We start from the raw sequence: 25,583 nt of genomic DNA, 5'->3' as shown, positions 1-25,583 counted from the left end.
ATAGATTGTGCAGCAGCAACGTGGTGACATTACCACAGTTTGCCAAAACTTCAAGCTAGTTGTGCATAGGGCCCCGAAATGGCACGCCACTGACTCCTGGTTAACTGGAAAGGGTTTCTGTGGATGTTTGTAGCAGTACTTAGCCACCTGAGGGTGACCAAGGCACAGTACCCCAGGAAGTGTGCCTTGGTCACTCTCAGGCACTTTTCAGGATTTCTTGGTAACATTGCTTAACTTTGTGAGAAAGCACATCAACAGACATTTTAGCTTCCAACTACACAATCAATATTTGGACTAGTGGTGTCTGCCAAATACTTCTCATCAGTTTAACTGTGCAGTCAAAAGATGAGGATTGTACTCCAAAAAGAGGGCCATTCCATGTGCAAAGCAGTTCTAGGGTTCAAACTCATAACAGGTGCACTTGCTTCATGTGTGAGATATTCTGAAAGGTTCTGTTTACTTTGTACTTTGGGACAAAGCCAAGTATTCTTACTGGTATGTGGTACTGGCAAGTGCTCAAATTGAAGTATTTGTACTCGTACTCATAGTCTGACAAAAAGTGATATTGGCACATTTCAAAAAAGAATGAAGCAGTTTTATCAGTAGTCTAAGCCTTTTGGTCTCTACTGTATATACTGTATACTGTATATGGTTACACACTTTATTTTACTTTAATTTTATAAGGTGAATAAAGGCACTGACTAAGCATTAAACTGTGGCATGAATGAGTTTATTATTTAAAATTTTTACAAATTTTCTATCTATCTATCTATCTATCTATCTATCTATCTATCTATCTCAAATTTGACTCAAGTACATCCTTTGTGTACTTTGGCACCTTTGTGTACACATGAAATGAGACAAAATAAAAGTCTCCATAAAAGGTGTATACGTAAAAGTATACATACAGTGGATATAAAAGGTTTATACACCCCTATTAAAATGGCAGGTTTTTGTGTAAAAAGAAAAAAAAAAACACCAAATAAAACATTTCAGATTTTTTTCCAACTATGATGTGAACTATAACCTATACACCTCAGTTGAAAAATAAACTGAAATCTTAAAATAAATAAATAAAAATATTTGTATGAGCATTTTCACAAAACTGGAATAATTTTTTAGGATGAATATGTGCACATTTATGCATCTGTAGAAAACACATAAACTTATGTGCTGTTAACTGATTAAAAAGTGTTTGTTGCTACTACTGTTTGTTTGTGTCTGTTTTTTTCCAACTGCCGTATCAGCCGTGTTTCTTCTTAGAAGAGTAGAGACCCATAGTCACGTGACTAGGCACGTTCGGAAATTTTCGTGCAACAATCTGTTTGCGCGTGAACGTTTATTTATTTATTTATTTAATTATTTTTATTTTTTAAACACATTTAAGGAGATTTGTCAAGTTAAATAAACCGTTTAAACAAAATTAATAATGTAATTATTGTTTGATTCTTTGAGGTAAAATAAGAGCTGAATACACCTTTAAGGCACGTTATAAATTAACCCTGGATAAGGCTTACCTTTAAAAAAAAAAAAAAAAAAAAAGTGGGCGTGTCCGGTGGTGGAGCGCAACCGGTGTTACAGAGCTGTGATTTCACTTGTTGTTTCGCGCGTTGGTTTATTTTGGAGATCTATCCTTAACTTCTTACAGGAATTACAGAATGGGTTGTGAGGGAAGTGTCATGGAGGATCCTGATAATGAATATGACTCCACATGGGACGATGAGGTTGAAGAACAACAGTTTGGCTTGAGGGTAGAGTTATGTTTACTTGTTTATTTTAGTTATTTGGTCGTGTTTTTTTACTTTCTCTTCATATCTAGAACCTTTGTAGAACTGCAAACTATCTAAAAGTGTTAGATAAACTTATTAAAAACCTGTTAGAATCATAATCATAACGATTCTGATCATTCTACCAGACTGTCTAAAGTGAAAGTAAAGCAGAGAGCGAATTTACATACAAGGTGTGGTCCAGAACAAGTTACACTGGAATTTGGAGCCGTGCTTTGGTGCAAAATATCACATGCGTTACATCATCACGTCATGTGATTTTCTTTTGTTCTGGGCTTTATTAGATATGCAATCACAAGTGCACAACTCATGCATTCAAGTCAAAAACAATGAGAAAACTAATTTACTGTGTAATGTGAAAAGTCCATGATGTGTATATTATACATGTGATTATTCGCATAGGACTATTATTTGATGTGCCTTTTTTGTAAATGATTTTTAGCTGAAAAACATTTGTTTTTCGGTAAGATTATATCTGCTAATTAATCACTGATCAATTAATAACCAAAACAATAATTAATATTAATTCATGCACTCTGACAAAACAGTAATAAAGTCTCCCATAACACTCATGATTATAGTCATTTCCATCAGCATACATTATAAATTATACTTATATTCTAATAGAATAAACTTAAGACTAATGAGCAGCCTGTATGGTGGCTTAGTGGATAGCACTGTGGCCTCACATCTCCAGGGTTTGGGTTCGATTCCTAACTTGAGTCTGTGTGCATGGAGTTTGCATGTTCTTTTTGTGTTCGGTGGGTTTTCTTTTTCAGTCCAAAAACATGCAGATTAGGCTAATTGGTATTTCCAAATTGCCCGTAGTTGTGTGTGTATATGTGTGCCCTTCAATAGACTGCCGTACTCCACCTTTCCTACTCCATGTCCTAAGTTTCCTGAGATAGACTCCAAGCCCCTTTATACAAGATAAAGTGTAATAGATGATGAGTGAGTGAGAATAATAAGCTTAAATATAAGCAGGTACTATTTTAAATACTTATGAGATAATAATAATAATGAGAGTAAGATTCAGATTTTGTAAAGCTAACTGAGCAATAACAAGATTCTCACTTTTTGCACTTTTTTCATTTTTAGGTAACTAAGCAGCGGACAATAAAACCAGAGAGAAACCTGGAGGCAGCTAGGGACATGCAGAAGTTCAGGCATGTTCAAGTGAGTTTACCTGCCATCCAAGCTCTCAGTCCCATTAAGTCACATCAAGAACAGTTTGCTTGCATATTCCAGCTTTTCTTTTTTTTTCATGCACTAATGCTTTGTTTATTTGTATTCATAGATGCCAAGACATGCTTCCCATTCACATGGTCAAGTAAGTATTGCATTACTCACCATTACTCACACCTGCACAAAACAATATTGTATTTCAGTGACTTTACTGTATATCCTGTATGTATGGAATTATTTAATCATAATTGTTGTGTTTTCACAGGATAATTTATATAATCTTTATTTCTATCAGAATAAAATTCCATTCCAGCCTCATGGTATGGCATACCTATGTAGTTAATTAATATATGGAACTTAATTGCCATCATAATTATTTTATAATAAGAGAATAGTTTTTTTTCACTTAGTTTTATTTCTTTCAAGGTGTATGTATTGAAGATTTTCATAAGGATTGGTTTGGGAATTACACGAGGCTGGAAAGAGTGCACTCCTATATTCAGTGGTAAGTGAAGAGTTTTAATTGGACAAGCAGCAGTCTGAGAGTGCTTATTTTTTGTATAACCGCATTGGGTTGTTTCCCTTTTTGTATCACTCCACCACATAAAATTCCACTTCTTCAGAAGCCCTTAGAGTTAATGACATAATCAGTGGAAATATAACTTCTGCTAGGCAGCTATAGAAATATGGTGTTATACTAAATATCAACCCAGTCATGATTATTTAAACCTAAACACTTACAGTATACAGTGCCTTGCCAAAAATATTCATACCCCCTTGAACTTTTCCATATTTTGCGTTACAATCACAAATGCAAAATGTATTTTGTTGAGATTTCATGTGATAGAACAACACAAAGTGGAAAATAATTGTGAAGCAGAAGGAAAATGATAAATGGTTCTAAAAAAGGTTTTACAAATAATCATCTGAAAGTGTGGCATGCATTTGTATTCAGCCCCCTTTACTTCGATACCCCTAATTAAATTAAGTTCCGGTGGAACCAACTGCCTTCAGATGTCACCTAATTAGTAAATAGTCCACCTGTGTGTAATTTACTCACTCTCACTCAATCATCTTCTACCTGGAGTCTAAGGGCCCGAGGCAGGGTACACCCTGAACAGGGTGCCAATCCATCACAAGGCACACACACCCATTCACACATTACGGGCAATTTGGGAACACCAATTAGCCTAACCTGCATATCTTTGGACTGTGAGAGGAATCCGGAGTACCTGGAGGGAACCCACCACGGGGAGAACATGCACATAGAGACGGGGAACGAGCCTGGCCGGGAATTGAACCCGGACCCTGGAGGTGCAAGGCGACAGTGCTAATCACTACACCACCGTGCCGCCCTGTGTGTAATTTAATCTCAGTATAAATACAGCTGTTCTGAAGCCCCCAGAAGTTTGTTACAGAACATTATTGAAGTTTAAAGCAGGGGTAGGTTATAAAAAAATATCCCAAGCTTTGAACATCTCACAAAGCACTGTTCAATTGCACGACTGCAAACCTACCAAGACAAGGCCGTCCGTCCACCCAAACTGACAGGCTGGGCAAGGAGAGCATTAATCAGAGAAGCAGCCAAGAGGCCCATGGTAATTCTGGAGAAGCTGCAGCAGAGATCCAACACCTGTTCACAGAACAACTAATAGTTGTGTACTCAACAAATCTGGCCTTTATGGAAAATTGAAAAGAAGAAAGCCATTGTTAAAAGAAAGCCAAAACAACCTCTGTTTGCAGTTCCAAATGGCTTGTCGCAAATTGCAAATGGGACTTCTTATGGCTTTCTTTAACAATATGTGAATATGTTATATATTCTTTTATAATCGATCCTGCTTTAGACTGTAAATGCATTATTGTGTGTGTGTGTGTGTGTGTGTGTGTGTGTGTGTGTGATATTCCTTAATTTTGCCTTTTTCTGTTATACAGGTTGTTTCCAACCCAAGAGCCAGGGGTAAATACTTATGCACATGTCCTTACGCCAACAGAAATAAAGGTAGACATTTTTTGGACACATATTTTAATTGAAATTTAAACTGCAACATGTAACTATTAAATGTACCATTTAGTATTCAGTCATATTTATCTAGGCTAATGCTCTTAAATCATTGTCCCTGTTAAAACTGCAGCCTTTTGAGATTAGATAATTGCATTAGTCATAATTAGTGCATAATTGTGGAGCTCTAACTGTACTACTTACAGATTCGCAGGCATTTTTTATTCTACATTTTTGTGCTAAACAGATAAGAATATGTAACCAGTATATAATAATATGTGACATGTTATGTTATGTTATGTTATGTTATGTTATGTTTTTTTGGCAAGCCGATGTAGAGAAGGGTCTAGACATTTTCCTATACTTTTTTTTTATATAATTTTATAATTATATATAATTTTTTTTTATATAATAATAAATTAAAACTAATTGTTTGTAATATGCAAAACAAAATGCAAGACTTATATAATATATGCAATAAAATGTGATTGTTTTAGCACTTCCGTGAGAATACAACAGTAAAGAAAAGACTGTTAAAATCTTACAAGCTCATGTTGGATTTCTATGGCATACAACTTGTCAATGAGGAAACTGGAAAGGTTCAACGTGCAAAAAACTGGAGAGATCGATTTGAAAACCTTAACAGGTTAATGCTGTTTTATCTTTCTATATCATTTATCTCAGCGTATCATTGAAAAAAGTTAATTGTTTTATTTTGTCTTTAATATAACAGAAACATGCACAATAATCTTCGCATCACCCGCATCCTAAAGTGTCTGGGTTTACTGGGGTTTCGTCAGTATCAAGCACCACTGGTTTACTTCTTCCTCAAGGAGACTCTGATTGAAGGCACACTTCCCCATGTCAAGCAGAGCACACTAGACTACTTTATTTTCGCTGTTTTGGACAAGCACGAGCGAAAAGAACTGATCAAATTTGCCTTCTTACATTTTGAGCCAAAAGAGCTATTTGTGTGGTGTCCTGATCGGATTCAAAGAAAAATTTTGAAAGGAAACATCCTTCGCCACCATCAGCATTGTCAAGAAGGGAAATACTTTTATGCACCACCAAGTAGACCTAGTACAAGAAACAAAAGGATAAGAAATGTAGTTCATAATAAAAGTAATCCTACAGACCGACCTCTGGTCCATCAGCACAGAACTATACAATGGTGAAACAGTGAGCAGAGTCATGACCACAACCATGACTGAATGGGCTTGTTCATTTTATTATAGTGCCAGAAAACATCAACTATAAGAACTAACCATAAGAAACAGGCCACAGCAGGTTAAAAAAAAAGTTATAAACAATGCATCTAGAAAAATTTGAAGACAATCATCGACAGCCTGTTCAAGTCAGGTAAGCAACAGAAGACTGCTTTAAAGACTGGCAGTTTTGTATTGATGCATATGCAAATGTGGTAGAAAAATGTGCACAAGCAACAGAGAATACTGGAGTCTTAAACAGATTGTGAAGCAAAGCTGAATCAAGGACTTGGGAGAGCTCCAGAAAGACTGGAGTGAGGCTGGAGTCAGTGCATCAAGAGCCACCACGCATAGAAGTCTTCAGGAAATGGACTGTAACTGTTGCATTCTTAGCATCAAGCCACACCTGAACCTGAGAACATCAGACGTGTCTTACCTGAGCTGATGAGAAATAAAACTGGATTATTATTTTTATTACTACCATTACTCAGTGGTCCAAAGTCTTTTTTTCAGATGAAATTAAATTTTGATTGATTACTGTTTAAAATGAACAGAAATCATCTAGGTTTTTTTATTGTAAATTCTTTTTAATTATGTTTAGGAAATAGTCTAATATTTTGAGATACTGGATTTTTTAATTTCATAAACTATAAATCATTATCAAAATGAAAAAAAAAACGCTTGCAATATTTTACTTTACAAAATTACTGTCATTAAAAAGTAATCAGTTACATTACAGCGTTACTTTTTGATTTAAAAAAAAAAGAGTACTTTTCCATTGCAGAACATGAAAACTCCTTTGTGATTCCTCATGTATGTTGTTTTAGTTAAGACCTTTATAATAATTCTACAATCATTACTCAACGAAGTTTGGCCCATAATCTGTTAACTACTAATACCCCTATCTCATCTACATGGTTTCGCACGGTGGCCGTAAGTAAGGTTCATCATGATTCACCGCGAGTTTTGGTGCTGTGATTACATTTTTATCTTTCCTCGCGGAACCTCACTGACCTTGCAGAACTTCGCAGATTGTCGGACGGTCACTCACGACAGCTCACGGTGCCTAAAACCACTTCTCATCGCGAGTCAAACCGCATAGGTGAGATCCGGGTGTAACAGCAGGAATAACAGAGGGGGCGAGTTATTGAGGTTGGGGATTGTAGGACGACTTTCACTCACACACTAACTGGATGACTGCTGTCTGGCTCACGGATTACATAAATTGTCTGAATAATAGATTAAATTTTTTAAATATATTACAAAAAAGACCTGAGTACCTAAATGGCAGACCTAACGCATTAGATTACTCTTTACCTCAAAACTGATATTGTACTGGGCCTCAGTAAAATCTGTTCCTTCATGCTACTGTCTGTGGAAGTATCAGGGAAGTCTGAAATTCACTCAGAGATGTACAGTATGTACCTGTAGTAAATGTAATAGAATCAGTAGAATGTTTTAGAGGCACAGCCTTTAAAATTTAAGAGGTGGAACGGACTTTCCTCAGCGTCAGACGTGTCTGACCCCATTCTACTCTCTGTGGACGTATCATGGATGACTGAAATTCCCTAAGAGACCTCCCGGAGGATTTATGAGAGAGAAGTTTGTTTTTTTGTGTTTTGAGTTAAACTGAGGGGGCACGCTGAACTGATGCGTGTCACTCTCACTTTCTCTCTCTCTCGTTCGCTGGTGTCCTAAGAAGACAGAAGAGGCATAAGACCTTAAGAGGACAAAAGATTTTAAGAGGCTGTGTTTTTGCCTCGTTTTTTTTTCTTTACCTATTCTTTTGCTTGTTTTTGTCCCTGATACCTTACCGGTGCTACCTAATGATCGCACAAAGTGCGGACCCTTGAATAGGCCTTCAGAACTCCGCGGGGTAGCAGCCTACGGATCCTGAACCGTGCAGAGTATTTTTGTGCGGTTCTGCCCCTCGTCGTAGTGATGGCCAGATGAAGCATCATATAGGTGTCGAGGCCACCCAGCCAATAGTTCCCCAAAAGGTTCATTTCATGAAGCTTCATTAAATGTCTTATTGTACTGCCATCTAGTGGACAAAATTTGTGTAGCAACTAGCTCGTAACATCACAAGCAGCACAATTAATATGTACATGTAGTTACACTCTTCAAGGAAATGTTTATGCACATAATCAACATCTCTGAATCTTTAAAAAGTAACTGAATGAGTCAGTCACGCGAGGCTTCGTTTGTCGTTGGTCACGTGACTCTCAGGGACCCGACACGAAGGAGAAGCCCCTCTGCTGTAGACAGGTGTTTACTCGACACGAAGAGAGGCTTCATTTGGACACGCCCCCTTCTGCTCGATACAAGCTTCGGAGCTTCTGTGTCACAGTAACATCCCTACCTCACTGTTACACTGTGCTTGTAGGAAAGGTAATACAGGAGCTGTCTTTGTTATTTAAGCAGGGGTAAACTTGTAACATATGTAATGAATTTTAAGATTTTACACTTTGTAAAACTGCAGGATAAGAAATTAATTCAGATATATTATTAAATGTAAAAATGCTTAAAATTATAGTAATTACATATTTTTTATAAAAAATATCTTCCCCCAACATATTTGACCAAAGTTATTACTTTCAGCTCTCTCACATACAAAGTAATTCAAAGACATTTAAGTGATTCAAAAACTATCCAGTTCTGTTGAAATGTATCTGTATCAATTATAGCGTATAATTTAACTATAATAAGAATAACTCAATATCACAACTGTCGTCACACATGGCTAATATAGGTGAAGGCTTGCAAAAGACTAATTCAACTAATTCAGTTTGTTGAGATAAAATGAGAGATAAACTGTAAAAGTCCTTCTTCAGCGCGAGGTGACGTTATGATTTAAATCGTCGCGCACAATGCGCGCGACAGGGAAACATTGGGGAAACGAAATTTCGCCTGTTCTACCCGTTTAAGGGTTAATGGTTGATTTTGATCTCATACTTTAATAGCTTATAATGAGTTGTTTTCGTAAGCGCTTTGGTAACCTAGTCGCGAATTGAAATTGTTGCAGGAAGAAGTTTTACTTTCGTTTCCCAGAAAAGTACAGTATGGGCGTTACAGTTTGTACTTAATCTGCTCTGTCGGTCTCTGCTGTTTCTCATTCGACTTCCTCGTTCTGTTCGCTTCTACTTCATTACGAGCTTGTTTAAAGCATTAAAGAGATCTGGCATGTCTCTGACATATTGGGCAATGGGAAACACACACAACTCAAATTATTATTATAACGAGGAATATGACTCGACATGGGAAAGAGAAGAAGGAAGTGACCATGAAGAGACTACAGAGGTAAAACGAGCAATATTAACAATTCAAGGGACATTAAAGTCTCGTTTACTTGTAACTGACGATGCATATAGGATCTTTCTTTTCTTCTCTATATAACCTGTGAAAAACTTTTTGAGAGAAGTGGTTCTCAACCTTCATCCTGGAGAACCCACCTGCCCTGCACATTGTAGTAATTTAACTAATCGCAGTCTTTTCTGAGTTTATGAGTGTGTAACAGAGGCAGAGAAAACAGTAATTTGTGAAGGACAGGTGGTCCTCCACCTCCAGGACCAGGTTGACAACAACGTTTCTTCATTTGTTTTACCAAAAAAGCCAAATCTGTTATAAATAGTGTTTACCGTGACTAAACGTAAATAAACTGAATTAGCCCTTAAAGAAAAACTAATTTTAGTCAGAAAACATATTCTTAAATTAGTCTTAGCTCTTAATACATACCTCACATCATTTCCCAGACATGTTTGTAAAAGTGAAAGCATGCTGTTTGGAAAAAAAAAGTAAAAATTGGAGATCAGCTGTCCCTCTGGAGGGCATTGGAGGCTCAGCGGAAGGTTTTTCGCCTGCCATATGGAAGGCCGGGTTCAAATCCCCACCCCTGGATCAGTGCTGGTCCAAGCCTGGCTAAATTGGCAGGGTAATGTTAGCATGGCATCCGGTGTCAAAACTGTGCCAAGTTATAGTGGATCGAATGGTCTGCAGTGGCGCGCCAAAAGAGTAACAACAAGTTGTTTCTCTGGAGAATTCTAGGAAAACTTTATATAGAATCCTACAGTAGCTAAAACCATAAAATAAATTTATTTAATTTATTGATTTATTTTCAGAGCAAGGTATCTCAGATGCTAAGCTTTTTTGTCCCGCACATCTATGATTTGGAGTCTGTCTGCACAGAAAATGTTTGTTTGCATGTTCTCCCCATGCTATATTGTGTCCCACAGTATACAGTATTTATGTTAAATATAGAATCCGTACCACTCATGGAGAACATGAATGATTTTAATGTTATCCAGTATTAATTATTAATAAAAAATTAATCATTTAAATGTGGGCCATTAATTAGTCCAATGTTAAGATGCTGTTCTCATAAACAATGAAAATTATGTTTTTATTCATTTCCATCTTGCACCACTACTCTAACTGTAAAAGTCTTTTAAAATTGTCTCTCTCTCTCTCTCTGCAGCAACACTTAATGCTTAAGTGTTGAACCCCACAGCTGAGAGTATTATAAAGTTCTTTAAAGAGTGCTTCAAAACGCTTTTATCATGTATCTTAATGCATCATGTATCTTTAACAAAAGAGAATCAGAACATATTTTGTCACACATAATGAACTTAAATAATCAGAATTTCTAATATTATTACATAATAATAATAATGATAATAATAATAATAATAATAATATCAATAATAACAACTAGAGAGCGAACGGTGTAACATACGTGTAGGTCGTCTCAGAACTGCGGGACGAAAAATGGTCCAAAGTTTCAGGGATATAATAAATCGATTGCACAATGATTGCTAGGGGAGAAGAGTAATAAGTGTGCGCCGGCACACTTAATGATGATGATAAGTCAAATATTATTATTATTATTATTATTATTATTATTACATATTTAACTTAAATAATCAGAATGAATTACAATATTTTCTAACAGAAACAGAAAAACCTGGTCATCAAGCGGCACAAATGCGTCCCATCCATACAGCATGTACTTATATGGAAGCATGGCCAGTGTGTGTTAATGGGGAGGCTTCAGACATACAGAAAATAACTAAATTTAGAAAATTTGAAAAAAGGATATCACTATATATTGCACAATTCTGAGCCCTATAAATGTTTATTAAAAAACAGCAAAACAATTAATGGCTAAAATGCTCTGAGCTTTAAGGGCTACAATAGTTAAGGGCTACAATAGTTACCAATGAAAATACTAAACAAGGAATAGTGTCATTTGTATCAGGCACGTGCAGAAGAGGGGCGGAGGGTGCTTGAGCACCCGCCCCTTTCCTTCAGGATGCCTCAAGTGCCCTTTTCTTGTTTTTGTTTTTTTTGTTGTTGTTGTTGTGTTGTTGTTGTTGTTTTTAACGTGCGTATGGAGCCCTGTCTTTGCCCCTCAACAATAAAATGTAACTATTAATCTCAATTTTGCTAAATAAAAGGATCTGGCTTGCATCAGTCACATGACTGCCATTAACCAATGCTCGCCCTTGAGGGCAGAGCGCGCTCGTTACGAGCCGGGTACGAGCTCGCAAAGTGCACGCATATATTCTGCAGGCTGGGTGGTGCGGAGCTGGAGGAGAAGCAGGCAAATTAATTGGAAGGTGCAGACTTCAACAAAACAGTAAATAGGGTGTACAGCGCACACTGTCTATAACAACAAATGAATTGAAATAAATGAGCGTGCTGTTTGTGTAACAGCGCGACAAATATTACCTGTCCTTTAATGAACTGCAGAAGTAGTGGTGGTCATTAACTGCTAGCTAACTTGGTATAAGGGTGTTACAAGGGGGTCTGTAGCTCTGTCCACCGTTTTAGGGAACATTTAAAGTAAGTTACAGGATTTTTTCCCTACTTTTCTGGAGGGCTTTTATTTTACTAATTAATCTAATATGGGTATCCACATAATTATGGATTATTATATTTATGATATAAAAAAAACTGTTTTTAAAGGAAATATATTAAGTAACAGATGATATTAGGTTTATATTTCAAATTAGATATAATGCTGATTTTACAGCAGTAAAATTATTGTATCTCTACTGTTTAAACATTTAATAAGCACTGCATGTGCATGTTTGTGTGTTTTATGTGTATAGATTTTTAAAAAATTATTACTAATAATATAACAAATATTCCAGACATGCCTCGTAAGTCATGTGTCCCCGCCTGATGACAGTCATACAGTATGATGCAATTCCATATTAGATTGAATGTGAGTTGCTGTTATTCAGCCTGTTCTATCTTTTTCAACTTTGAGCACCCGCCCCTTTAAACGTCTCTGCACGGCCCTGATTTGTATGACTACTAAACCCAAAATCAAATTTTACCGCCAAATTAACCATGCTTATTGTTTCAGGTTTTTAGGCCATTCAAAGCCACGTATGCTGCAAAAGACATGCAAACCTTTAGACACAAGTATCGGGTAAGTTGCAGCATATATCATATACAGTAGAGTCAAATTATATCCACTATGTGAACTGAAGACTTTTATGTTTAATAGTTTAAATATAACAAGAGACTGAACTATGTGCAACTCCAAAAAATAGTGGTAAAAATCTTTGAGCTAAAACCTAAGAATTTGTTCCAGCAAACAAATTATGGCACTAGTGGGTAAAATATTGCTACATATGACCGCATCATCAAATTCTCAGTGCTAATTTATTTTGTAAATTATATGTTTTATAATAGCACAGCTTAATCATCATAATCCAGCACAAACAAAATAAATTTTTACACAAAATAAGAGAGGTAGTAAAAACTTTTTGATAATCCATTCCATAGGTAAATATTTGATCCAAAAACACGTGATCCAATTACTTCTCGCTTGTTGAAATAATTATGTTCTTTCTGTGCATGTTTGCCCCATGTGAGGGCGGCATTAGGGGTCAGGGGTAGCTCAGTGGTAAAGGCTTTGGACTATGGTTCGGAAGACCCCAGGTTCAAACCCCACAACCACCAAGTTGCCACTGTTGGGTCCTTGAGCAAGGCCCTTAACCCTCAACTGTTCAAATGTATAATGAGATAAAAATGTAAGTTGCTCTGGATAAGAGCGTCTGCTAAATGTAAATTAGCTGACTTATTGTTTTCTGGAAGGAAGTTTTGCAGATTGGTAAACTTCATAAAAAATTCTCCCTTCTGTGTTTACTTTCACACACTGGGTCTACAGCTAAGGAAGGAGCACTGATTGGCTCCCCATTTAATAAATAGGAAAGCATTTAGCCAGTAATTGATGAGACTGAATTATCGTAACAAGTCATAACACAGAAGGTGGTGATTGTCAGAAAAGATGAGAAGCCTAACCTAACCTCAATGTTATGATAAAAAAAATAGTTTTCTTTCTGTTATTTTCCAGCAGATTAAATACTTCACAAAATGCAGAATCACTTTGTGTGATGTCAAAAAAGTTATATAATGCTTTGGGCATGTAAAGGCTCATTTTATCAGATGAGCGTCCACGTAAGATGGAATCTGTAATCAGAATGATTTCAATCAGATAAATAGAAAATATTGTCCGTGTAAAAATCTATATTGAGATGTAACAGTGACACAGAAAAACCCTCAGGACAACTTTGTATATTATGTCACATTGTTTGTTTCTTTGCTTGTTTGTTTATTGCAAGAGACAACATATAAATATACACTCACCTAAAGGATTATTAGGAACACCATGTTTAACCCCCTTTCACCTTCAGAACTGCCTTAATTCTACGTGGCATTGATTCAACAAGGTGCTGGAAGCATTTTTTAGAAATGTTGGCCCATATTGATAGGATAGCATCTTGCAGTTGATGGAGATTTGTGGGATGCTCATCCAGGGCACGAAGCTCCCGTTCCACCACATCCCAAAGATGCTCTATTGGGTTTGAATCAGTCAACTTGAATCAGTCGGCCCATTCTCCTCTGACCTTTAGCTTCAACAAGGCATTTTCGCCCACAGGACTGCCACATACTGGATGTTTTTCCCTTGTCACACCATTCTTTATAAACCCTAGAAATGGTTGTGCATGAAAATCCCAGTAACTGAGCAGATTGTGAAATACTCAGACCGGCCCGTCTGGCACCAACAACCATGCCACGCTCAAAATTGCTTAAATCACCTTTCTTTCCCATTCTGACATTCAGTTTGGAGTTCAGGAGATTGTCTTGACCAGGACCACACCCATAAATGCATTGAAGCAACTGCCATATGATTGGTTGATTAGATAATTGCATTAATGAGAAATTGAACTGGTGTTCCTAATAATCCTTTAGGTGAGTGTGTATATATATATATATATATATATATATATATATATACATACACACTATATCCACTAGTGGTTCTAAGATCCAAAACTACCTGTGTTCATTATAAATATTGCCACTGGTTTCCCATTAAGGAAAAAAAAATATAGAAATATTCTACATATAGAAAATTCCCAAATTTTTGTTTCAATATTGCAAAATGGCAAAATTAATACTCATTTTTACTTTAGAAAACCCTGCCTCCTGACTATAACGATGACTATAAAGATGAGGAATATCTGGAGGATGTGAGTATTTCATTACTCAATACATCTTTATGTATTATCTTTCCTTTTGAAATTTTTATTCTAATCTCATTTGTACCTCTTTGTTAATAATAAATCTGTATAATCTTGAACTGTTGTACCTTCAGGACGAAGTGCTACCGAATCTGAACTTTTACAGAAATAACATTCCTTTCGAGCCTCAGGGTAAGAAATACTTTTGATAAGTAATGATAAACTGAAGATGTTACATATCATCATATTCCAATGTACGTTTGAAGAGATTCATTATTTAATCTTTGTCTTCAGGTGTGTTTATTGACTATTTTCACAATGAGTGGGTTGGTGACTATGACAAACTGGAATATGTGCACTCCTACATTCAATGGTAAAAGGTTTATATTATACATTTATTCATTCATTGATTCATTTGAAATAAGTTATTCTATGTGTAGAGCCTTAAGTAAGACATAAGGTACTCTGATGTCAGACAGAAGACTTTTGAGAACTAATGGCATGTTGTGCTGTTGGGCGTCAGAATTGGAAAATTGAAAAAAGCATTTTTCTTTTTTACAGGGGATATTTTATCTTCTGTAAGTAATTATGAATTAGATCAGCCTTTCTAGCTGAGAACTAAAGCTGAGACTTGCTTAAATGAAAAAAAAATCTAATTTTTACAAACTCAAATTATGGAAACAAAAGTATAAATACAACATATGTCATGTATTATAGTTCTCCCTGTGCACATAACATACAGATTAGTTTATGGTAACTGGCCAGCTGCCCCCTTGGCTTTTACTGCTACAATGGCCTCACTTTTGTAATCATAAAACATTACATTATAAAACAGTTTCTACTGTATAAGGGTCAATAGATAACCTTGATGGAAATGCTACAAATGTACAGATAAACACATTTTATATTGATTGGTGTGAACCATTTATGTACTAAAGACAGGCTTCCTGCTTTAACTTGTTTAAAACATTTTGTGTGTAAGTGGTAAATTCAGACGTTGTACAAATTTCTTTATAGGCTGTTTCCAATTCAGGAGAAGGGAATGAACTTTGAATCACGTGAACTTAGCCTGAGAGAAATCCAGGTTAGTAAAAATAAACTGCATTTAAATGATATTGAACCCTTTTAAAGGAAAAAGTTATTAAACAACTTGTGAAATTTAAAATAAAAATGCAACATCTTTGGCAGGAGTTCCGTAAAGATGAGGAGGTGAAGAGAAGATTGTTGACATCTTACAAGCTCATGTTGGACTTCTATGGAATAAAACTTGTTGATGAGGAAACTGGAGATGTGGAACGTGCATTTAACTGGGAAGAGAGATTTAAAAACCTAAATAGGTAAATATTATACTTTTCCAGTTTTTTTTTTTTTTTTTAATTTAGGACAGATAATTGTGTATGTAACAGAATATAATTGTGGGGTTTTATATGCTATCTTTAATATAACAGAAACCCTCACAACAATCTTCGCATTACCCGCATTTTGAAGTGCCTGGCATTATTGGGGTTTCCACGCTATCAAAAACCACTGGTTCGCTTCTTCCTTGAGGAGACTTTGGTGAGGGAAACACTTCCACGAGTGAAACAAAGTGTTTTGGACTACTTTATGTTCGCAGTTGTGGACAAGACTGAACGACAAGAGCTGGTCAGGTTTGCCTTTGATCATTTCAAGCAAAAAAATGAATTTGAGTGGTGTCCTAGAAGGATTTGTAATAAATGGTTGAAGGAACTGGAGAAAGGGACAGAGAGCCAGAATCTAAATGCTGATTCCACTAAAGAGGTGTCAAGTGATTTAACTTTTCAAAATGATGAGACGAAAAAGGAAGATGAAAACAAAACAGACACTAATGAAGACACAAGTAATGGAAAATATGTTGACAGCAAAGGCAAAAATGATGAAAATGTATCAGGTGAGAGTCAAGATCCTAAAGAAAAAGCTTCACCACTCTCTGCAGCAGGAAATGCAAATAAAAGTGAAACTAATGAAGAATTTGAAGCTCCATCATCAGTTGATTCTGACGGTCACACAAATTCAGAAGATCAAGCTGCAATCCAGGAGGGTGATGATAAAAACTCTGACAGTATTACAAGCAGTGATGAAAGCCCCAGTGAAAACGCAAAAGAAACTTCCAATCAGAGCCCCACAATAGAGAAATGTGCACAAGATGCATCTCCATCAAGCATAAACTCAGGGATTACGCAGAAATATGATGGAACCCACGAAGATGAATCTAAGCCATGCAATTTAAAATCACAGCATACTGAAAGTGATTCCAAAGAACACGAATCAGGAGAAATGAAGAAGAGTGGTAGTGCATCACCAGGAGACTGTGTGGCAAATTCTGCACACTCTGATGAAGAAAAATCAACAGATATGAATAGTCAGAAATATACTGGGTCTGTTGAAGAGGCCAAAGTGCCAAGTAGCGCCTTAGGACAAACCTCTGATAAAGACTCATCAAATAGTGAAAGTATAGACACACATGGATCAGACAGAAACATAAATTGTGAAAGTGGGGAAATTTCAGAAGAAGATCAGGCTAAATCTGGTCCCACACATCAACCTCCAACCACTTTGAAATCACCTATATCACAAGAAAACATGACAAATCCACTTAAAGGAAATGAAGACCAAAGCCAAGGCAATGTAATGTTTAATCAGCTAAAGGCCACCTCAGAAGATCCAGTACATCAATCTGTTGTAGATATTGCTGAAGAATCTTCTGATGAGAATGCTGGTAGTGCTGTCACATCACTGAATAATGAATATTCAGATTCCAAAGAAGTTAAGAATAGTAAAGAATGCAAAACTCTCAAGAATGATGTTAGCTCATCTCATGTTACTCCTGATGAAGATAAAGAGGCAGGAGAGAGCAGCAAAGAGGAGTCTGTTGAGGAAATTGGGTGTGTCAAAAATGGAGACGCGAAAAAACATGAATATTTTAATACTCAGTTATAAATGCTACTTTACCAGAGATGTTTAAGTGATTGTTATTAGTGGGGCACATTTAATTAAAATATGTTTTATTAATTAATTAATATATTTCTCTCTCTTTATTTGATATAATCTTATATGGTGGATCCAAAGCCTAACCCAGAAACAGGTGATAAAAACACACTGGATGCAATTTATAAAAATTATATTTTTGCGCTTCAGATTTCCACAAATATATAAGGATGTAACCTGTAAAAAAATAATATGATAAAATTTTGTATGGATTTTGTTGCTGACAAATATTAGGTGTAATAAATAGTGGATGAACTGATGAGTGTCCCTCCCTTTAATGACTCAAAATATTATTTGATAAACTGCAGATTACATAAGCATTTTTGTGCTGCACCCCAGGATGCATTTAAATGTCTAGAGGCCAAAGGCGATAGACACACTACAAGGGACCAAATGTTTGTGAACACATGACCATACATGCCTTTTAAACATCCTATTTAAGATCACTTATTGCTGTCAAAATAATTTTTTAATTATTATCTAAGGATCTTTGCTCACGAACCAGAAGAACAGTTTATCACAATGATGTTCAGTTGGGTTGAGGCAGGGCAAAAGTTTCTGAAAGAGAACATCCAGATTGGTCTCTGATTGTGCTGAGTGAACCTATTACTTTTCTCTTTACATTATATTACATTCAGCCGCCCTTTCTCACCATCCGTCCAGTTGTGCCCTGCAGTGCCATTGGAGTGTATAAAAACAGAAAATAAAAAGCAGACTCCACCTCAGAGTAAAATATCCCCCTGAAATAGTTTTTTTTAGGGTGGGATACCTGCACAAAGGGAAAAGGTTTATGTATCAGGAGGCCACGCTATGTTGTAAAAAAATAACTGCAATTTCCTGCAAACTTGGTAAGGATTTAGTTACCTAACTATTAGGCAAGTAATGTAATTCATGAAGCATTACTATCTATCATCTGGAGTGAAAAAAAAGGTAAGATTTAGCTTTTTTGATGGTTTTCCACTTGTTGATGATTTGTTTAACCAGCTTGCTAATGCCTAGAGTATAATTTTTTATGCTAACATACATTAGCGTAGCAGCACGGTGGTTTAGTGGTTAGCACTGTCGCCTTGTACCTCCAGGGTCCGTGTGCATAAAATTCGCATGTTCTCCATGTGCTTGGTGGGTTTCCTCTGGGTACTCTGGTTTCCTCTCACAGACAAAAGACATGAAGATTAGGCTAATTCGCGTTCCCAAATTGCCTGTAGTGAGTGAATGCATGTCTGAATGTTGACCAGAGGTGCTACCACAGTTGTAAAAATGGAAATAAGTACAATGGACTATAGGGGCTCTTACATACAGTATATAGTGCGAGTCAAGTCAATATTTAATGGCTATAGGCTGGGACGACGTGGTCCTCATGAATGGCCTCCAAGACGTCCAGATATCACTCATGCAGGGATTCAGGAGGTTTTCAGTAATTCACAAACGATAACCTTCAGAAGACTGTGAATTCCATCCCTGGCTGTTTGAGGAAACTGGTTGATGCCATCGTCGCCTATGTTGTAATTTAAACATTTGCTTTCATTTTCTTATGTAATAAAGTATTTGGTTAATATGTTTCAATAAATTTGTATTAGAAATATGGACTTCATTACCAATTTTTTAATGCTTGGTGGCTGATGCGCAGAATGCTTAAAATGCCTAAAATAAAAATCAAGACTCGTGGCCTTAAATAAAAGTTTAAAAAAACAAGTATATAACTAAAGGGTTACATATAATAATAATAATAATAATAATAATAATAATATTGTAGTGTAGTGGTCGTCAATATGTATGTGTGTATATAAAGTAGTGAAATTGATAGAGGTATGTGCAATCTGCAAACTGTGGATGGTAAAACTACATGACTTACTCCAAGTCACATGACACAGGTTTCGAAACGATCACACTAACACACTGAAGCTCTTTGTGTGAAGTGCTTTTCCTTTCACTTTGAAAACGTCGGACGCGTTTCAGCTTCATGTTCAGTGTTTTTATTTAACATTTTTGAGTCTGTGAGACAGTAAATGAGTATGGGTAACTCAGAAAACACGTTTAAAGATTATGACTCAACGTGGGACGATGAAGACGACTATGAGGGCACTACCGAGGTAAACATTAGGTTTCATTATACAGTGTGTACTGTAACACTTACTTACTGTCAGTGATGATACAGGGCGAGTTCAGGGATATAAGGGGCTGCAGTCCAAATCCATGCTATGGAAATGAAATTAACTCTTAACTCATACCATCAATTCTCGTCTTGTACTGTACACCATGAAGTTTAATACTGCATGATAAAGTTAATTACATACATTTAGCCATGACATCATAATAGAACCACCAGCTTATTATTTAAACATCCAGCATTTGTATTGACCATGGGATGTTCTTGGTTTTATGCCCTCACTCACGAGAAATTTCATCACAAGTCCCAGTTTGACTTGAACACCACATCCACTATTTGGATCTGCTTTTGGATCTTAAGCACTGCACTCACACACTGATCCTACCGTTAGGAGACCTTCATAGCTTGGGTTGCCTCTCTGGCAGATGTTTTAACACATATATAAGATTCGATATGAAACAGAACAGCTGACAGATTCAAAAAGTGTATATTTTAAAGTCTTTATCATGTATTTTTCAGAAGCAAATGAGAAGATTTAAGGACTTAAGACAGGAACAAAAATATCTAAACTTGTTTAATATTTGATGTAGTTCTAATTTCTTGCTATTTTACATTTTATTACCCAATAAACATATACAATCCATATGTTTTTTTAAGCATTTTAAGTCTTGGTCATCGAATACACAAAGGAACCCACATGCTGCAGAAGACATGCAGAAATACAGACGCTCATGTCGGGTAAGCTGAGTCAGACTTCATATACTATACTGTCTCTAACATTCATTTTGGAATGGCGTCAGACTGGTTTGGTGATTACTAACGCCTGGACCCTGTGCACAAGTACAATCATTGGTAAAAGTCTTGAAGCTACAGTATGAGGTTTTTAGGAAAGCAAAGCAACTCTGGAGTTTGAACATTCCCCTCATTAGCCATCCTATCTAATTGGTCAGTAGTTTTCCAGCTGAAAGGTAAATCACAGGAATATTATTACGCTCATTCTAATACGCTATCATAGTAAACAACGTCTTGTATCCATAAATAGCAGATAAAATTTTCACTCTGACATGATGCTGAACTTCTAAGCAAAGCTTTTAACCCATAACTGTCCATCTTTGTTATGACTGCATTTTTCATGCTATAATTTATTAAAAACCACACTTGCATCCAATTTCTACTTTAGATGATGTTGCTTGATGATGTCGCAGATCATGATGTGGCCAATGTGAGCACAACATTTTTTCTATTTTCGGTATTTTTAAATCTCTTTGATTTGTACCTCTTAATTCATCTAAATGTAGTTTAATTCTTATGGATGTAGGACACGGACCCAGCAAATTTGTGGTTTTATCAAAATAAGATCCCCTTCAGTGCTGATGGTAAACCATACATTTTTAAAGATATAAAGTTAATGTAAAGAGTAAAGATGTTAAGCTCTGGGTTTTTTGTCTTCAGGTATTTGCATTGAGGATTTTCACATGGAGTGGTTTGGTGATTACCACAGGCTGGAACACGTGCACTCCTTCATCCAATGGTAACCTTCTTAATGCCACAATTAATTGTAAGAGAAAGGAGGAACATTCAGGAATAAGAATTTTATATGAATAAGTTAGGTCTTATACAGAATTGTTTGCATGGTAGACACCTAGATATTTTGTACCTATTGATTGGTGTAAATATTTCATAAAAACTAAAACTGGCTTCCTGCTTTTAGCCTTTCGGAATCATTGTGTGTTCGAATGTTAAACATTTGTTTATGTTAAACATTCCTCCACAGGCTCTTTCCGACTGACGAGAAAGGAATGAATGCAAACGAATGCATGTATGGAACAAATGTGCTTGACACAAAAGCAATCAAGGTATTAAAACATAGTTAAATACTATACTACATTATATTTAAAAAAACTTTGCAGAATGGGTTTAGAGCTGTGCTATCTTTTAACATGTTGGGATCGTAAATGATGACATCATAAGTGTTAGCCTATGTAGAGTAAAGTTAAGTTTACTTAAGTTAAATGCAAAATTTTTGGCAGTTGTTTCGCAGGAATGAGAAACTGAAGAGAAGATTGTTAACATCTTACAAGCTGATGTTGGATTTCTACGGAATAGAACTTGTCAGTGAGAAAACTGGAGAAGTGAAACGAGCGGTGAACTGGGTAGACCGATTTGCAAACCTCAACAGGTAATTATTGTAGATCTTGCTTGTTCACGGTCTGTGTGAGAATTTAATTCTGCAGTTCACAGTTGTTTCCCTTAAACATTACAGAAACACACACAACAATTTTCGCATTACCCGCATCCTAAAGTGCTTGGGATTACTGGGGTTTCATCACTACCAAGCACCGCTGGTTCACTTCTTCCTCGTGGAGACCCTGGTGAAAGGCACACTTCCGCGAGTAAAGCAGAGCGTTCTGGACTACTTTATGTTCACAGTGTTGGACACAGTCAAAAGAAAAGAGTTGATCAAATATGCCTTGTTGTATTTTGAACCGAAAGAGAAATTTGTTTGGTGCCCTAGTAGGATTCGAATAAAGTTTTTGAAGGAGGTCGCACATGCACACAAAGTAACAGAGCACTACCCAAAATGAAAAAGTGGAATATAAGCTTGAAAAATAAGAAAATGCCAAAGTGTTTAGAATAATGAACAGGGCAATTTAGCAGCAAAAGTGTGCAGTACAGTAATACTACAGATAATAAGAGTAGGCCTATATGTACAATGATTAATGGAGGGTGGAATGATGTAATTAAATAGATGGCCATGTACTGCAAAATATTTTCCTTAATGAGGTTCTCTTTATCTACTCTCATTATTAATCCTCCCTGAGTTTTTCCATGGTGATATGTCTGCATTAATATATATATATATATATATATATATATATATATATATATATATATATATATATATATATATATATATATACACACAGTACACACACACACAGTATATATGTCAGGATTGTGAAGAGTCTGCTGTCAAGAAGCATTTATATCTATCATCTGGGTGGAAAAAAAAAGGAAGCAGAAGAGCAGAAAGACACCGGGTAAGATTCCGGGTATTTCATTAAAATGGAAAAGTTTTGTGACTTGTTAATACCTGGAGTAAGATATGTTATACTTACACACACATCAAGTTATATGGCCATTGGGCCATTATGTGTAAAGAGACCTTTAGAAATTCTCCACACCTCTTTAGCTAGTCAGCTAATTAAGTGCTCAGTTAATTTATGTTTTATGAAATACCTAGTGAATAATTTCACTGAACTGTATATGGTTGAAATGACAATATGAAATAAAACTAGCTGATTATACATAACTTACCATAAGTCACATGACATGGGTTTAGAAGTGATTACAGTAAACAATCATAGCTCTTTGTGTGAAGTGCTTTTCCTTTCACTTTGATAACAATTATTATCAAATTATTATTCAACATTTGTATTCATCTTGATTGTCCATGAGACAGTACATAAGTGTGTGTAACTCAGAAAGTATGTTAAGCATACATTAAAAGCAGCTTGGTATTTGCTCCACAGACATACAGGACAGAGAGAAGGAAAAATAAGAAGAATCCTACCACTGCTACTACTACTACTACTACTACTACTAATAATAATAATAATGTAATATGAAAGTACAAGAGCAAGGATTAATGGAGAGTGGTATAGCATATAAATAAATAGTTGATATGATGTAAAGTCCAATTAAGTACGGTACAGGTCCACTCGGAGAGAAGAGTGTAAGCATGTTTTTAGGTAAAACATATTTTCATATTCACATTCCAAATACAATTATATAAACTTATAAACTAAGGTTTGCTGTTAAAACTCATATGGGATTAACTAAAAGGCACAGGAAGGCACAGAATGCTTGCTCGCTAACATCATGGTGAGCACAACACATACACGATAGGAAGAGAGTGCAGCCTGACCAAGACAAGAAATAAACAAACAACAAAAACAAGGGACTTTCTCAATAAGCTGCTTCTTCAGGAAGCGCCACATGAAAGAAACATAGTGGTGTGAGGTGAGGTTTATTTGCGACTGTGCTGAGCAACGCTCATCATCACTTATCAGGTGGAGGTGCACGAAACCACAACATACTTATGGCAGGTGCAAGATCTGCTGCATGAATAAAGTGCATACAATAGCATAAGTGACAGATACGTTGAGAAAAACACTGGCTAATATCAAAAACATAAAAATTAGGTAATAATAAACTAAGATATATAAGAGATGCAGCAGACTAAATGTAATACAGAGCATGGATGAACATCAGAAAAATGACATTACTGATTAGATGAAGAGCTCGATGGAGAGGCCTATCGTCTCTAAGCAATGACCACACCTATTGTGCTTATATATAATTTCGGTGTGGGGCACATGAGTCCACACTGTCCATACTGTTGTGGATCCTCTTGCAGATGCACTTAGTCAGAAACAAGCAGGAAAGGGGCATGATTAGATGATTAGCGACATGAATAAAATATACAGTACATGCTGAAGAAAGAGATGCTTACCCATGCTCTGTCTCTGAACAACTGATGACAAAGACCCAGAAAATGGGGTCTGCATAAAGAATTGAAGCACCTCCCTGTTTATTTTTTTTATAAAAATCAATGAGAAAAGATAATAGAAATATAAAATGAGGAAAAAAGGATTATACTGGAAAAAAATATATAGTCACATGATATGGATTACATAAGCAGTCAAGTCACAGGAACAATGATGCAATACAAATCGATGGTGGAAAGGTTGGGTTGGGTCACTTGGACTTTTATTGCTGCAATAAAAATTCATCTTACTATATCCAGATCAACTGAGTACTGAGTTTTTTTTTTTTGGTACTATTATAATTTAAGTTATAGCTTATGTTGTAGCACTAAAGTGTCATTTGCATTTACAAGTGGAAGACAAAACTCTCCCACAAGAGCAAGAAAGAAGCTGTAGAAGGTATCTGCTAGTGATGGGTTTATTGTTCTCAGCCTTTTTCCTGATAGATGCAGTTTAAATAGTGTGTCTCCAGGGTAAGATGGACAGAAGATGATCTTGTCTGTGCGCCACTTGATACCTGCAGAGTGTAGCTAGTAAATGCAGAGGAGATCACAGCCCTTTTTTATTCAGATGAACAATGATGCACTGTAGCCACTGTGTGTCTTGTTTGGTAGCTTCACTGTACCAGATGATGGATGATGTGAGAATAGACGCCATGATGGTATTTTAGAAATGGATGCATGGAGGCAAATTGTGCTTTTTCAGTTGCCTCAGTAAAAAAAAAAAATCCTTTATTGTGTCTTTAAATTATCTGTTAACGTCCATGTGTGATCCCTGGAAATTCAAATACCAAGGAATTTTGTGATGCTAGAACAGTAATTGTGCTGTTGATGATGGTAAGTAAAGAAATGGCTGGATGGGATTTCCTGAAATTTTTTAGCAACCCTATTTGTTTTGAGCCTGTTATGGTAGCACCAGATGGTAGACACTGTCTCAGTGTCCCACAATGGCTCCACCAGGATGTTAGTCCATGCTACTTCCTGTCTGTTTTCAGACTTTACCCCACTCTATACCAAGCTAAGGACAGCTGTTTTGTCTGCAAAGTATAACATGAGCTGAAATAGATGCAGTCATTGGTATACAGACAGTAGAGGATAGAGCACACAACCTTGTGGTGCTCCTGTGCTGATGGTTGAAGTGGTAACGGTTTGTTTTTTCTAGCTTCACAAACTGTTTCTGTCATGTAGTTAGTCATGCACAGACAGGC

The 25,583-nt window shown here is 36.2% G+C and overlaps 3 protein-coding genes across 4 annotated transcripts; all 3 read left to right on the top strand.

Moving 5' to 3' along the window:
* The first annotated feature begins 1,565 nt into the window (after window positions 1-1,565).
* Window positions 1,566-6,792, top strand: LOC128511546 (opioid growth factor receptor-like). 2 transcript variants are annotated; one of them, XM_053484459.1, is made up of 8 exons: window positions 1,566-1,751; window positions 2,886-2,963; window positions 3,085-3,117; window positions 3,238-3,292; window positions 3,399-3,477; window positions 4,905-4,971; window positions 5,469-5,617; window positions 5,705-6,791. In XM_053484459.1, exons 1-8 carry the CDS (start codon window positions 1,659-1,661, stop codon window positions 6,144-6,146), a joined length of 996 nt encoding a protein of 331 aa, XP_053340434.1. In that variant the 5' UTR covers window positions 1,566-1,658; the 3' UTR covers window positions 6,147-6,791. The 2 variants fall into 2 exon arrangements, with proteins under 2 accessions (XP_053340434.1, XP_053340433.1); XM_053484458.1 differs by having other exon boundaries at window positions 3,085-3,292; window positions 5,705-6,792.
* Window positions 6,793-9,059: 2,267 nt separating this feature from the next.
* LOC128511545 (opioid growth factor receptor-like protein 1) lies at window positions 9,060-17,978 on the top strand. The gene is made up of 8 exons (XM_053484457.1): window positions 9,060-9,476; window positions 12,547-12,612; window positions 14,666-14,722; window positions 14,848-14,905; window positions 15,008-15,086; window positions 15,731-15,797; window positions 15,902-16,050; window positions 16,162-17,978. The coding sequence occupies exons 1-8, from the start codon at window positions 9,360-9,362 to the stop codon at window positions 17,669-17,671; spliced, it is 2,103 nt and encodes a 700-aa protein (XP_053340432.1). The 5' UTR covers window positions 9,060-9,359; the 3' UTR covers window positions 17,672-17,978.
* A 1,665-nt stretch (window positions 17,979-19,643) lies between these two features.
* LOC128511397 (opioid growth factor receptor-like protein 1) lies at window positions 19,644-23,155 on the top strand. Its single transcript, XM_053484235.1, has 8 exons — window positions 19,644-19,809; window positions 20,484-20,564; window positions 21,007-21,048; window positions 21,145-21,202; window positions 21,279-21,357; window positions 21,601-21,682; window positions 21,857-22,005; window positions 22,090-23,155. Exons 1-8 carry the CDS (start codon window positions 19,726-19,728, stop codon window positions 22,409-22,411), a joined length of 897 nt encoding a protein of 298 aa, XP_053340210.1. The 5' UTR covers window positions 19,644-19,725; the 3' UTR covers window positions 22,412-23,155.
* The last annotated feature ends 2,428 nt before the right edge of the window (window positions 23,156-25,583 follow it).

This window comes from Clarias gariepinus, chromosome 23 (genome assembly GCF_024256425.1).
Source record: "Clarias gariepinus isolate MV-2021 ecotype Netherlands chromosome 23, CGAR_prim_01v2, whole genome shotgun sequence".
Lineage (NCBI taxonomy): Eukaryota > Metazoa > Chordata > Actinopteri > Siluriformes > Clariidae > Clarias > Clarias gariepinus.
This window is presented reverse-complemented; position numbering and strand designations above follow the sequence as displayed.